We start from the raw sequence: 15,198 nt of genomic DNA on the forward strand, positions 1-15,198 counted from the left end.
CTCCTTTGGAGTCTTCCCATCGACCTCTTTGTGGGGGAATGGTTGATGATGTACACATCAGTGTTAACTGCGTCAGCCCAAAACTTTTGAGGAAGCTGAGAATGAGAAAGGAGAGATCGAGCCATCTCAACCACGGGCTTATTCTTCCGTTCTACTACCCCGTTCTGCTGAGGAGTGTGGGGAGTAGAAAATTGTCTCTGTATGCCTTGGGAAGTACAAAAGTCAGTGAATGCTCGAGAAGTAAACTCACCATCATTGTCGGAGCGCACTTTGACGACTTTGAGGCTAGTTTCAGCCTCCACCATAGCGACCCATTCTCTGAACTTTGGAAATGTCTGAGATTTTTGGGACAGGAAAAAGACCCAAATCTTCTTGGAAAAATCATCCACCAATGAGAAAAAATATCTGGCTCCTCCAGGTGTGACCATAGTCATAGGTCCGCTCAAATCCATATGGACAAGCTGAAGGGCTTCCACAGCGGTGGAAGCCCTAAAAGAGGCCTCCTGTGAAAATGAATCCTGATCTTGCTTGCCTTGTAGACCAGCTGAGCAGATGCTAGACATCCAGGGTAGTTGAGGCAAGCCTTCCACCATGTAGCGGGAGACAAGAAGCTCCAGTGAAGAGAAGGGAAGATGCCCATAGCGGGCATGCCAAAGAGTAGTATCCTCCTCTGTAAGAAGAGCCTGATAAGAGGCTAGAAGTTGGAACAGATGAGAATGATCAAGATTGGGTTCCTCTTGAAAACTGGTGATCTTGTAAAGACTACCCTCTTGAATGCCGCGAGCAATAATCCTGTGAGAATCTCTGTGAATGATGTCTAAAACCTGATCATCGAAGTATAAGCCGTAGCCTTTCTGGGCTATCTTCGAGATAGAAAGTAAGTTTTTGGATAACTTTGGAACATAAAGAACATTCTCCAGGTATTGGGGCTGCTTGAGGGATGACTAGAGGAATATTACCCATAATCGATGTATCAACAGGTTGATTGTTTGCAAGTCGGACCTGTCGGAATGCACAACGGAAAATGAGACAACTGCTGTGAGAAACAAAACGCAGAAGTGTAGAGAGAGAGAAGCTGTATAAACTCTGCTATATACACGAAGATCCGATACAAAAAAGAGTGTGGGGGAAAGGGTGGTATAAATACCACTCTACAGTGCTGGTCGGCCAGCCCAAAAATAGCCGACAACAGCCACTCATGTCCACGACTGGGAAATAGCCAGTCGGTCAGCAAATACACAGTCGGCCAGGACAAAAACATCAGTCGGCCAGTACAGAAAGAGTCGGCCAGCACAAGACACCCAGCACCTAGAGAGCCCAGTCGGCCAGCATAAAGCAGCCCGAGTGGAGCATAAAATGGAACATGCTAGAAAAAAGATGCAAAAAGACACTGGAGGGGAAATGAAGGACCGAGTTCGACTTCAAGGCTGGAGTGACTCAAATTGGGGAGGAGATCCAGACATGAGGAGATTTACATCAGGCTACAGTTTTACCCCCGACTCAGGAGCTGTTTCATGGAGCAGCAAGAGGCAGCCAACTATTGCCTTGTCGTCTACAGGGGCAAGAGTACCGGGCTGCTTGTGGTGCTACTTGCGAGGTTGTGTGGCTGTGGAGGTTGCTTGGTGAGATTGGGTTTCCACAGAAGGAGCACATGGTCATCTAGTGCGATAACCAGAGCTGTATCGCTATTGCTCGGAACCCGATCTTCCAGGCCCGGACCAAGCACATAGAGATACAAATCACTTTGTTCATGAGAAGATTTTGGCTGGTGACATCTTGCTTCTTTATTGTTCGACGGAGGACAATGTGGTGGACCTCTTCATCACGAAGTCTCTACCTCAGGCTATGCTGCGGCGGGACTCCAGCTCACTGGGGTTGGTTCCACATCTAGGAGCTGAGAGGGGGTGTTAGCAGACTCCTCGCTGTTTTGGACAAGAAAAACAACAAGTTTACTCATACAGGAGTGACGACTGACGACTGACGACTTCGCCTGCGAGCTCTGCCTCTCCCCCCCCCCCCCCCCCCGCTGCTTCTCGCCGTCGCGCCCCCCTCTCCCCCCCGCCAGTCCACCGCTTTCTCCTCCGTCCTCTCCCCCGCCTTCTTCATTGCGCCCTTCCTCGCCATCTCTCCCCCGCCTTCTGCCTCGCATCCTCCCCCGCCATCGCTCCCCCGCCTCCCTCCTCGTTTCCTCCCCCGCCTTCTTTCCCCCCGCCTTCTCTTCCTCCGCCTCCTTCCACGCTGCCTCCCCCGCCATTCCCCCCTCCGCTTGCTTCCTTCCCCCGACATCTCTTCCCCCGCCTCTCTACCCCCCTCGCCTCCTTCTCCTCCGCCTCTCTTCTCTCCCCCGCCACCTCTCCCCCCTCCGATCCGCCTTCTCCTCCGCTGCGCGTCTCTTCCCCTCCGCCTTCTCCCTCTCCTCCCTTTCCGTCCCGCCCCTCCCCCCACCGCTAGCTCCCCCCCGCCTCAGCCCCGCCCCGCCCCGCCCCGCCCCCGCTATCCTGTAGCCCTCCGCCTCTCTTTTTCCTCGCAGGGCTGTGTCCCTCCCGTTGGTGACCCCGGTTTCTGGCCTTTTCCCTCTGGAGGACTCCATGGAAGCCGCTCCGACTACCCCTGCCGATTCCGGTCTCCGTATGGAGTTCATAGCTGAAGATCTTCAGTTGTTTGTGTCCACAGTATCCGCTCTTGAGGCCTCCTCCTTGGTCTGCAAGATAGTGGGTAGCCGTCCGATGCGGAGAGAGCTTCGCGACCTTCTGCAAGGCAGCCTTGTTGGCGTGCCCGCCAAGATCGTCAGCGTAGATTTTTTGGGACGTGGCTACCACCAGGTGGATTTCGAGTCCCCCCAGGCAGCTCAGATGGTGTTGGCTCGGAGCCCCATTGCCCTCCGCTCATCCCGGGCGTTCCTGGCGCGATGGACTCATGGTTTCGACCCCGCTTCTGACCCGCTAGCAGGCGTGACAGGTTTCCCCGTCACTATTTGCTTTCTTGGACTCCGTAGGGAGTACTTGCCCCTCTTGTCATCCATTGGCAAGGCGTTCGGGCAGGTGGTGGAGACGCCTCAGACAGCGGCTTCAGTGATTGCTCGGGCAGCAGGACTCCCGGCCATTCGTGTTGTGGTTCCGTCATCGGGGTCCCTCTCGAAGACGATCCTTCTCCCTTGTCTTTCTGGAGGACATCTGATACAGCGCGTGGAGTATTCGGGCCTCCCCGGCCAGTGTTACACATGTCGGGAGATGGGCCATCTCGCACGCGCCTGTCCCCGCAAGGGGGTTCATCCTTCATGCTATGCCGCCTCTGGACCCCTTGCAGGAGACCCGAGGGGTGGCCATCCACCTCAGAGACCGGACATCCCTGGCTCGCCACAGCAGGCGCCATCATCTGACGAGCAGGCCCCGGCGGAGGATGCCGCGCAGACCCAGGAGGCTGGCGGATGGCAGGAGGTTCGCCGGCGGAAACGCCCGGCCCGCAGGGACCATCGCAGACGCCAACAGGCAGCACAGGCTGGCGGACAGGCGACTCCGGTTGGCGTACAGGCACCTACCCGCACTTATGCTCCAGTCAGGGATAGGCGGCCAGCAGGTCCCACCCCGATGGACGAGGATTCAGACTCAGTGCCCATTGAGGCCGCTAGTGGAGCCTCCCACGTGGAGACCCCGCTCCCGCCTCCCCCCTCCTTGGAGCAGATTCCTGAGGATCCCGGGCCGCACTCTGCGACCCCCGGCTCCCCTTCCCCTCACCCGGAGAGCACTCCTTCCACCCCCCCCTCTCCCCTCTCCCCTCTCCCCTCTCCCCCCCTCTCCCCCCCCCTCCCGCCTCCCCCGGCGGCCCCCCCTGACACCTATCCTCTGGCAGATGCCTCTCCATCCTCTCCTCGCTCTCCCCCCTCCTCGCCGCGAGCCCCCATCCCTCCCTCGGCCTCTCCAGGATACTTCGCCAGACCACCCACTGCCCCGGGGCAGCGCAGCTGGGTAGGCTAGAGTTCAGTCCAGCGGCTGTTCCACCGCCACTCCGGGCCGGTGGAGATGGTGATCCTTGCTTCGCCCACAGAGTTCTCTCCAGCCTCCCCTGGGGGGCCCCCGCGAGTGATGGGGCTACCAGTGGATTACGGTTTTTGCAGGTGCCTCCAGCTGGATGCTGGCCCGTTCGAGACACTGGTCGTGCCCGTGCGAGTTTGCGTGGTGTGCCATCCCTCTCGTTCTCCTTCAGTGGTGAGCAGCATGGTGGCTTTCTCCTTTCCTCTCAGTGTTGCCCCAGACACAGCATGGGATTGCAACTCTGTAGAGGAAGTTTTGCGTGATCAGATACTGGAGTTTTCTCACCACTTCAGTGACTGGGGGCTCACGGACCTATTGCAGACCCGATTACACTCAGCCCGCATGAGCTTGTTTGGTATAGGAGATTGGCGGGCGGATCCGGTCCACACCTCAGTTGAGGCGGTGCTACTGATTCTCCTCCATGCCACCCCGAGGGTGCAGCCTACCTTTAGATACATATATGCAGAGGATTGGTCTCACGCCTATGCCCTGGACAGGGCGAAGGCGGAGTGGGGCTGGACACAGAGACAGGTCACCCTCTTTTTGGAGAGACTCCGCACCCGGACAGACAGTGACTATTCTCCCTCCAAGCCGGCGCCCAAGACTCACAGAGTGGAGGGCAGATCATCCGGGCCGGCTGAGAGGGGTGAGCCAGTGGAGGCTGCTTCACTTGCCATAGCTCATCCATGAGGATCCTCTCATGGAACATCCAGGGTCTCGGTGGACATCGCTGCTACATTGGTCGGGGCAGACTTCGCCAGGAGATCCAGAGGGCTCTCGTTGGAGGACCCATAGATATCCTTTTCATCCAGGAGCACCACCTTTCTGCCGGGCGTACCCGCACCTGCGGGAAGATCTTGCCAGGCAGGAGTCACACTTTTTGGTCACCGGCATATGGCTCCCAGGGGAACCAGGGTGGAGTATGCATCTCAGTCAGCGAGCAGCTTCTATCCGAGGTTGTGGACTCTGGCACTCTGGTCTAGGGTCGAGCGCAGTGGATCATCCTTCGGGTTGGGGAAGACCGCATTGGCTTCCTCAACTTCTACGCCCCTAATGGGGCGACCGGGAGAGCCGAGTTCTGGAGCACCATTAGGCAGTCCCTCCCCTTGGCAGACCACTGGTGCCTCGGAGGGGATTGCAACATGCTGGAGGATGCAGAGGACAGGATGGGGGGCAGCCAGGAGACCATTCATGGGCTGGAGCTCGCTGCCTGGGAGGAACTAGTGCTGCAGGTGAGAGGCCAGGATCCGTGGACTCTCCCGGAGTTTGGCAGGTTGCAGGGGAGTCTATCTTTCTCGCGCTCGGATAGACGGGCCACAGGAGTTAACCTTTCCCGCATCGACAGGTTTTACATTGATGAGTGGGCTTGTGATAGAGGTGGCACTGTGGGCATACGGCTCCTCGTTTTCAGACCACTTTCCAGTGCTTCTCTAGATCAAGGACCCTACGAGAGGAGAGCAGGGCCAGAGCGTCCGGATTCCAGATTGTCTCATAGAGGAGCCCGAGATTGCGATCAGAGTTGAGCAGGTCTGGCAGGAGCTGCAGTTCAGGAGAGGATCGGCACAGCCAGCGATCTTGCCAGTGGCTTGCAGGAGATCAGTCAGATGCTCAGACAGGCTGCCTTGGACCGTCTGGAGGCCTTCAGAGAGCAGGAGAGGAGCCTACGGAGGAGTCTAGCGTCCCTCCAGAGACTCCAGGAGAGGGATCCTACGAGCCCTTGGATCTCAGAGCAGATGGAGTCAGCTCGCACTGGGATCAGATCCATCGAGGAGAGGAGGGTGGAGTTCCGATTCCATGCTCGGGCTTCTTTTTGGACACAGGTTGGAGACAGAGTGACTCGAGATTTCTTTGAGGCGACAGGGCCTCGCTTCAGACGAGAGGGTCTCAGGCGTCTTCGGCAGGCTGATGGCCAGGTTGTGGTGGATCCTCCCAGGGTTCGGGCGATAGCCACAGATTTTTACAGGGATCTTCTCTCTGCTGAGCCAGCACATGACAGGGTGAGAGAGGCTCGGGAGGCAGTCTGGAGCTTCACGAGACCCGTTGTGCCGGCCCATTTGCAGCACTCCCTTCTCTCCCCCTTCTCGGACACGGAACTGGAGGAGGCTCTTTAGGCATTACCTCGGGGCAAATGCCCAGGAGAGGACGGTCTCTCAGTGGCTTTCTTCCAGAGGTACTGGGGCCTCTTACATAGGGGCTTCAGATTGGCATTCCAGGAGATTATGGAGTCGGGAGTCATGCCGGACAGCATGGCAGAGGGGTTGATCCACTTGATCCCCAAAGAGGGAGGAGACAGACTGGAGATTAGACAGTGGAGACCGATCACCTTGCTAGGCACGGCCTACAAGTTCCTAGCTAAGGCGATCAGCAGGCGGCTTCAGCCTCACCTTCCGGACATCATCCACTCCACGCAGACAGGCTTCATCCAGGATAGGAGCATTCTGGATAACATTTTCTCTTTCTGGGAGGCTACGGCTTTGGCTAGATTTCGGCAGGAGGATCTGGCAGTGCTCCTTCTCGACTTCGAGAAGGCATATGATCGGGTGGACTGGGCCTTGATGGGCTTCCCCCCTCAGTGGATCCGCGGGGTCTCTGCACTATACACATCGGCTCATAGCCAGGTGCTGATACAGGGCGTGCGCGGAGAGAGGTTCCAGCTCTCGCGCTCGGTGCGGCAGGGGTGCCCCTTGGCGCCCTTTCTTTTTCTTTTTGTGGCGGAGGCCATGAGCACTTTTTTGACGGCACAGGATACAGGTTTGCGGGGCCTCCAGCTTCCCATCCGCACCTCGGAGGAGCTCCTAGACTCGGAGTTTGCGGATGACACTGCTGTCTATCTTCAGGGAGGTGAGGAGAACCTCCGCCGCTTCGCCTTAGCCATGGACAGGTTTTGCAGAGCTTCGGGCGCTTTGATCAACTGGCACAAGTCGTGTGGGTTGTGGGTCAGTTCTATGCCCCCCCCGACTTGGAGGCCAGTTGATGGTTTTCAGTGGTTGCCCCCCGGCACTACAGTGCATTATTTGTTGGGATGCTATGTGGGCATTGACATATCTCCGGAGCAGCAGATAGCCCCCCTTCTTCTGAGCATTCGGAAGAAGCTTCTGTATTGGAGTACCGCTCGCTTATCTCTGGCTGGCCGAGTAGTTGTGGCCAACCAGGTTCTGCTTGCTACCATGTGGTACATCACTTCTTGCTGGGCCTTCTCTCGGGCGTGCATTGGCCAGGTGCAGAGGCTCATCAAGAACTTTCTTTGGTCCGGTGGCGACGGGCGGCCCGCTAGGGCCAAGGTGGCATGGGCTGTGATCACTCAGCCGAGGGAGAGAGGCGGCTTGGGCATTGTTGATCCTATTTGCCAAAGCCGAGCTTTGCTTGGCAAGTTGGTAGTTCGTGGCCTCCTGCCAGGCGCGCTGAGCCGTGGAAGGAGTTTCTTGTTTCCAGGATGCTCAGCCGCACTCCTTCTCTTAGCGGCCCCTGGACCCCCAGCATCAGGTGGATCTTTACAGAGCAGCGATCCAGAGGAGTGGGCCTTGGCTTCGAGGAGCGTTTTGCAGCTAGCCTTCTGAGGGCCTGGGCGCATCTGAGGCCGTCACTCTTCCAGACTCCCCCGGGCACCGATGAGGAGCACCTGAGGCAGCCATTGATCTGGAACCCCTTGATTCGACTTCCCAGTGGCCATATGGTTGGATCGCGGTCTCGCGTGTCGTGGGGCCCGCTGAGCTCCGGCCCAGCCCAGTCCCTAGACGACTGGATATGTTTTCAGCAGCTGCCTCTAGAGGCTCAGGAGAGGAGACTCAGTGGGATGAGGGGCAGAGAGTTGATGAGACAGGACATTGAGGCGGCCATCCCCCGGGAGTGGCGGACCCCAGTACAGGACCCTCCACCTCCACAGTGGATGGGTGTCTTTACGCGGCATGAGATCCTTCTAGCGGTCTGCGGCACAGCGGAGAGAGTCGCCCCACTCACTTTCGAGGTGGGAGAGGGTGGCTAGCTTCAGAGGACACGACTAGATTTGGATGGGCTCCAGGGTTGTATTCTTCAGAGGGTGCGGGTGGTCGGCTTTCATCAGAGACAGTGGCATGTAGACCCCTCACCGGCCTCGATAGGGGAGGACTGTTCTTGGAGATTATGGGCTTGGGACAGCAGGCCTCTTATTCGACTTCAGTGGGATCCAGGTGAGTGGTTTTGGCGATATCCCTACTCGGCCCCTACCAGCCCAGGCATCCCCTTTTTTCAGTACATAGCGAGGCTGGGGCGGCGGATTCAGAGGCACAGGATAGCGAGCACCCCGGCGGCGGCCGAGCATTGGCGGCGACAGGGGCTCTCCCCTGCCTTTCTTAGGGACTTCTGGCAGCGCCTTTGGGCCAGCTTCCGGCCCCGGAAGGTGACGCTTTTTCTCTGGCTCACAGCGCATAGAGGACTGGCTGTGGGGGCTTGGCTAGCTTTTGGCAGACACCCAGCGTCCTGCCCTCGGTGCGGCCATGCACAGGAGTCGCAGCGGCACTGCTTATGGGATTGCCCACAGGCACAGCAGGTCTGGCAGCGCGCTCTCAGGATGGTTTTTGCAGGCTCACCAGGTGAGATGCTGGTGACGTGGGGTGCGGTGGCTTGGGCCACGGACAGCGGCCCGGCCCTTGGATATGAGGACGTCCCTGGCAGTGCGACCATCCAGGTCTCTGACAGGGCGATGGCGGTGGTTCCGACGCCAGACTTCTCTTCGGCAGCCCCTCAGGAGGGGGTCGGGCACAGATGGGAGATGATCAGCAGCATGACGGCTTGGCACATATGGAGAGCCCGATGCAGGGAGGCCATTGACCGCCAGGCGACTCCACCTGTGGAGGTCATACAGGCCCTCTGGGTGGACATCATTCACACCTTGAGAGGACACTGGGGGGAAACTCCAGGGCGACTCGGATCGCATGAGAGGGCGCCGCAAGGCTTTCCTCCGCACTTGGCAGCCTGGCCCTTTCCTCACCGTGACGGGCGAGGATGTCACTTGGCACTATAGGCCTCCAGTTTGGCTTTTCTCACCTCCCACATGTACTACTAGGTAGCCCCCCCCAGAGAGTGGCCAGCCACGGGGATGGAGCTCAGGTGTTCACTGTGTTTTTTATCCCTCCTTGCGAGGTGAGCTTTGTAGCCTTATGGCGTTTTCTCATTAACTAATAGAAGGATCGTTTTTCCGGAAAAAAAAAGAAAAAGAAAAAAGGGGGTGTTAGCAGTCATCTCTTGTTTGTACTTTACACCAGGGCCTCTGTTGTGGATGTGCCCACCCAGATTTGGTGTTCTCTCATTTTTCCTCACATTCCATGTATTTTTCCCATTTTTTTTGGGTGTGGGAGGACTGTCGGCTGTCACCTTTTGCTGGCTGACTGGTTTGTTGCTACCCGACTTGTCCTGGTGACCTGGCCGATTATGCATTTCATTGGTCGTGAGCATATGTGCTGCTATCGGCTTGTATTGGACCAGTCAACTAGTAGCGTGGGGGCCATATAAAATGGCCCCTTGTCCCCCACACTTTTCATTGTAGATTTCGGGATTTCTTGTGTGTATATAGCAGAGTTACATAGCTCTTCTCTCTCTCTCTCTCTCTCTCTCTCTCTCTCTCTCTCTCTCTCTCTTTCATCTGCGTTTCTCTCTCTACAGCAGTTGTCTTTATTTTTGCTGTGCATTCTGACAGAAGTATGGGGTGTTGAAAGAAACTGACTTAGGATACTAACGCTATAAGCAGGATTAGGCCTAGTAATGATGAGATGAATAAGGAGCTGACAAGCTATCTGTATTGAGTAGGATCATGATGGGGTGGAGAGTCATCGTTTTTACTCAACTTTTGATTTGGGTCCATAGGGCAAGATAAACAGCGATAGTCCTTCATACCAAACCTCTCCGAAATTTGAGAAGCGTACTTTTGTTGAGAGAGAAACATCCCCTGTGGGCATTGCCAGACCTCCATGCCAAGAAAGTAGTGAAGTAGAGACCAAGATTGGTCATCTCAAAGGTATGACTCAAAAGATCCATAATCATAGCAGTGCGGTCGGGGTCGGATCCAGTGAGAATAAGATCATCAACGTACAAAATGATAATCACAATGTGATCCTCCTCTATCAAAACATAAAGGTTACTGTTCGCAAGAGTTCTCTCAAAGGAATGAGAGAAAGAAAGCATCGATCTTTTGGTACCATGCCCTGGGAGCCTGTTTAAGGCCATAAAGAGCTTTCAGCGCATAAAATAAACATGGTCATTGTTCAACATATATTTTCTCCTGAAGGTCCCTGTTGAGAAAGGTGGACTTGACATCCATATGAAAGATGGGCCACGAGAAGTGAGCAGCAATGGCAAGAACAATGCGAATGGTGGTATACCTAGCGGTGAGAGAGAAAGTCTCCGAGAAGTCCTCGCCTTCCTTCTGGGCATAGCCCTTAGCTAGCAAGCGAGCTTCATATTTGTCGAGTGAACCATCGGCAAGAAACTTCACTTTATAAGTCCATTTGACGCCAATAACCTTCCTATGAGAAGGGCGGGGAACAAGTTCCCATGTGTGATTTTGTTAATGGCATCCATTTTTGCCTCCACTGCAAGCCACCACTCAGGAATTTGTAAGGCCTCCTCTGGTGTAGAAGGCTCCGCATGATGCATCAAGGAAGTCATCAATGCAAAATTAACTGTAAGCGTGCCAACACTATGAGGTTGTAATTTGGCAGATCTCCTCAATCTAGATGGAGCAGTCCCAAACTGATAAATGGTCAGAGAAGGGACTTGAGAATCCCACAATGTAGAGTGAAGCCACCGTGGAGGGAGAGAGGTACTCGGCGGAGGCAGAGGAGAGGTAAGAACCAATGGTGAGGGTGGAACCAAGGGAGGAGTTGATGAAGCTGTTGGTGATTCTCGGGATTAGGAAGTCTCCGGGGTTTCATCAAAGTGCACGTCACGAGATAATATAACTTTCTCTTTGTTGGGATCCGAAAGCCGAAAGGCTTTGGAGTGTTCGCTGTAGCCGATGAAGATCATTTTGGTGGATTTGGGGTCAAACTTCGTGCGATGAGATTAGGGAACATGAACATGAGCATCACAAAGACATGGAAATGAGAAACTGATGGCTTTCTCCTAGAATATGCCTCCTTTGGAGTCTTCCCATCGACCGCCTTTGTGGGGGAATGGTTGATGATGTACACATCAGTGTTAACTGCTTCAGCCCAAAACTTTTGAGGAAGCTGAGAATGAGAAAGGAGAGATCGAGCCATCTCAACCACGGGCTTATTCTTCCGTTCTACTACCCCGTTCTGCTGAGGAGTGTGGGGAGTAGAAAAAATTCTCTGTATGCCTTGGGAAGTACAAAAGTCAGTGAATGCTCGAGAAGTAAACTCACCATCATTGTCGGAGCGCACTTTGACGACTTTGAGGCTAGTTTCAGCCTCCACCATAGCGACCCATTCTCTGAACTTTGGAAATGTCTGAGATTTTTGGGACAGGAAAAAGACCCAAATCTTCTTGGAAAAATCATCCACCAATGAGAAAAAATATCTGGCTCCTCCAGGTGTGACCATAGTCATAGGTCCGCTCAAATCCATATGGACAAGCTGAAGGGCTTCCACAGCGGTGGAAGCCCTAAAAGAGGCCTCCTGTGGAAATGAATCCTGATCTTGCTTGCCTTGTAGACCAGCTGAGCAGATGCTAGACATCCGGGGTAGTTGAGGCAAGCCTTCCACCATGTAGCGGGAGACAAGAAGCTCCAGTGAAGAGAAGGGAAGATGCCCATAGCGGGCATGCCAAAGAGTAGTATCCTCCTCTGTAAGAAGAGCCTGATAAGAGGCTAGAAGTTGGAACAGATGAGAATGATCAAGATTGGGTTCCTCTTGAAAACTGGTGATCTTGTAAAGACTACCCTCTTGAATGCCGCGAGCAATAATCCTGTGAGAATCTCTGTGAATGATGTCTAAAACCTGGTCATCGAAGTATAAGCCGTAGCCTTTCTGGACTATCTTCGAGATAGAAAGTAAGTTTTTGGATAACTTTGGAACATAAAGAACATTCTCCAGGTATTGGGGCTGCCTGAGGGATGACTAGAGGAATATTACCCATAATCGATGTATCAACAGGTTGATTGTTTGCAAGTCGGACCTGTCGGAATGCACAACGGAAAATGAGACAACTGCTGTGAGAAACAAAACGCAGAAGTGTAGAGAGAGAGAAGCTGTATAAACTCTGCTATATACACGAAGATCCGATACAAAAAAGAGTGTGGGGGAAAGGGTGGTATAAATACCACTCTACAGTGCTGGTTGGCCAGCCCAAAAATAGCCGACAACAGCCACTCATGTCCACGACTGGGAAATAGCCAGTCGGTCAGCAAATACACAGTCGGCCAGGACAAAAACATCAGTCGGCCAGTACAGAAAGAGTCAGCCAGCACAAGACACCCAGCACCTAGAGAGCCCAGTCGGCCAGCATAAAGCAGCCGGAGTGGAGCATAAAATGGAACATGCTAGAAAAAAGATGCAAAGAATGTGGAAAAAATCGAGTAAAATATGGGACAATTTCCGAGGTTGGGGGAGGTCCTCCAAAGGTGCAGAAACAACGGGGAAGCACCCAGAATAGTGGAGATGACCCCTCCAACAAAGCCTATAAAAGTGAGTTATTGGCTCATAAGTGCACTTCCCCTCATAGGGGGATCAAGACCCAGGCAAGGCCTAGACCTTGACCTGTAGTTGCCCACACCTCGGAGGAGTGGGTTATGGTGGTATGGGATGCCGTGGCCAGGCATGGAGCAAGGTCAAGGTATTGGTCTAGTCTCATAGCTCAGGGTTGCTCCACGGGAGCTATGGCTAGAACTTAGGAGGTGAGCGGCTGGCACCATCTACTATGTGTTCGTCCGTGTTTTTGTGCACAAAGGACGCTCGGGAGATCAAGGGGCAATTTCAGTGCTAGCTATCCTTTTGTGCATGGTTACCGGCCACCTAGCCAAAATTGTAGAAGAGCTGTTCTTCTCGAGTTTCCTTTTCCTAATCTCTTCTCGAGACTTTCCCCACAAATTTTTTCCTTGTAATCCTACATTTCCTTGCCATCTTCTCCAAATTTTCATCTACCCCACGTCTCTCCTCTATTTCTCTCAAATTTTCCCTCATCTCTATGTGATTTTGCAATTTTACCTTTCATGTATACTAAATAATATCAAAGACTTGCTGTTTCCTAACCTTCCTATTTTCAGCTCGTTTCCGTTGCATAGATATGAACCATTTGTGTTTCATGCGACTAGGGCTTTGTGTCGAATAACTGATACCATTGTTGTCTGCCTGTCACTGGTAATTTGTAAGCTAAGATATATAATTGTCTTATTAAGATATGCCAATGTTTATGTTTGTTTGTAGGTTTTGAGTGTTAATTTGTATATTAAAAAAATATGTTGGTTTCTAATTTTAGTAGTGGTCCGAAGGATACAAAGTTATTGTTCGGTGACCTCGTTTAGAAATCTGTTTTCCTGTATGTTTGCCAGATTTCTATTGAAGTCACAAGGCCAACTTACAAATGCAGGATCCCTTTGGGTTTTCTAATCACTCCTTTCACAAACCTAAGCCAAAGCCACCTAGGAAGCAGGTTGGGCTACTTCAGCCAAAGGCCTTATCACAGCTTGACACCACAGCAAAACCGGTCATTCCAAAGGTGGCAACAAAAAGGTCAAAGAAAATCATACAAGAAACCAACCAAGCCCATTATGTAAATGAAGCTCACAATAAAGCATCAGTAGCAGCAGAATCTACACCAGCTCCAAGGTCAGTGGTAGATATGATGAAGGTGACTGAAGGGGACAGCCGCAGTCTGTACAGGGCTTTGAAGCGGAAATACACGACATTGGAAGAAGAAAGCTTTAGGCTTGCTGAGGAGTTGGAAAGAACAGACAGTGAAGTAAAACAGCTCGAAGAAGAGAAGTTTTCCCTTCTAGATGAGCTGTTGGTGCTGGAGGGTCTTGCTTACAATCCATATCCCCCTGTTCAGTCACAACTGAGGAACCCTGTCAACTGACCTCCTCCTTGATAGATTCCTCTACTTGTGGCTTTGAGGTGCCAGTCCAGAGGTGGCTCTCAACGGTCAACCACAACCATTTTGTTATTGATAAGCATCACTAAGTGTATATTCTAATTTGATCAAGGAAGTGGATCTTATTGGAGGGTTAAAAATCTGTATATTTTGTCCAAGGGACTTCAGTTCAGTGGTAGGAGTGTGTACATGTATGTGTGGACATGCAATCAGGAATCAATGGATGATTACGAAGGAATCAAAACATGTATGGTAAATTGCGATCCTTATCCAAAAGTACAGCAAAGAAAGGTTCATCACAATTTACTATAGGACTAGAAGTACAATAATTTTTGCAAATGGATTTGGAATACCGTTTGTTTTGGAGGATGGAATTTCTTTACAACCAGATTATATGGTCATTATCTATGATGAATAGTTCAAAAAATGGCTATTATGCAAAAGTCAAGTGGTTTTATTTAGCTAACCTTTGTGACCACCTGTTCATAAAGATAAACTTGTATTAGTGGTTTTATTCTTTTGACAATGTGCTAAGAAAATTAGCGTTGAAGTTAAAAATTGGATACATCAAACTCCATAGTTGAGATTTGTATAAGAGAGCAAAGGTAACATGTAAAATATCCACAATAATCTGCCTTGGGATGTGTGTGTGTGTGTGTGTGTGAGAGAGAGAGAGAGAGAGAGAGAGAGAAACAATAACAAGAAAGAGTAATAGTAAAATGCTAATCCCGTCAATATAATGCTTGATAAAGTTTTAATCCTTTTGGATGGCCAAGGCTGTTGTCCCTTGCCTATTCTCCAGTTTCTGGCATTCGTAGTGTCCTACCTGTGGCTGCCTCATTGGTTTGCAAGATTGTTGGGATCCACCCAACACATGGTCAGATTCGGGATTTTCTCTAGGCAGTCCTCATAGGGGAGCGATGAAAAATCTGACATGCATTTTCTTGGGCATGACTACTCCTAGTAGGTGGGTTTGATTCACCCGCAAACAACTGATCCATCCTCCCCCCCCCCTTCTCCTTTCCTCTCCTCCCCCTCTTTGCTTCCCTTTATCCCCTACCCTTACACACTGTCCCTGCCCACCCCTCCCCTCCTCCCCCGCTTGCTCCCTTTCCCTTGTCTTCCCACCACGCTTGATCATCCT

The 15,198-nt window shown here is 52.6% G+C and overlaps 1 protein-coding gene across 1 annotated transcript in view; it reads left to right on the top strand.

The window, feature by feature from the left end:
* Nucleotides 1-14,455, top strand: part of LOC147641931 (uncharacterized) — a 37,108-nt gene extending 22,653 nt beyond the window's left edge. Inside the window, exon 2 of the mRNA XM_086801317.1 lies at nt 13,513-14,455. Coding sequence (XP_086657443.1) covers nt 13,545-14,039 — 495 coding nt within the window. The 5' untranslated portion in view covers nt 13,513-13,544 and the 3' untranslated portion in view covers nt 14,040-14,455. The remainder of the gene's footprint in view (nt 1-13,512) is intronic.
* Nucleotides 14,456-15,198: the final 743 nt, after the last annotated feature.

Source organism: Cibotium barometz, chromosome 1, assembly GCF_041138505.1.
Source record: "Cibotium barometz isolate CiBa-2024 chromosome 1, ASM4113850v1, whole genome shotgun sequence".
NCBI lineage: Eukaryota > Viridiplantae > Streptophyta > Polypodiopsida > Cyatheales > Cibotiaceae > Cibotium > Cibotium barometz.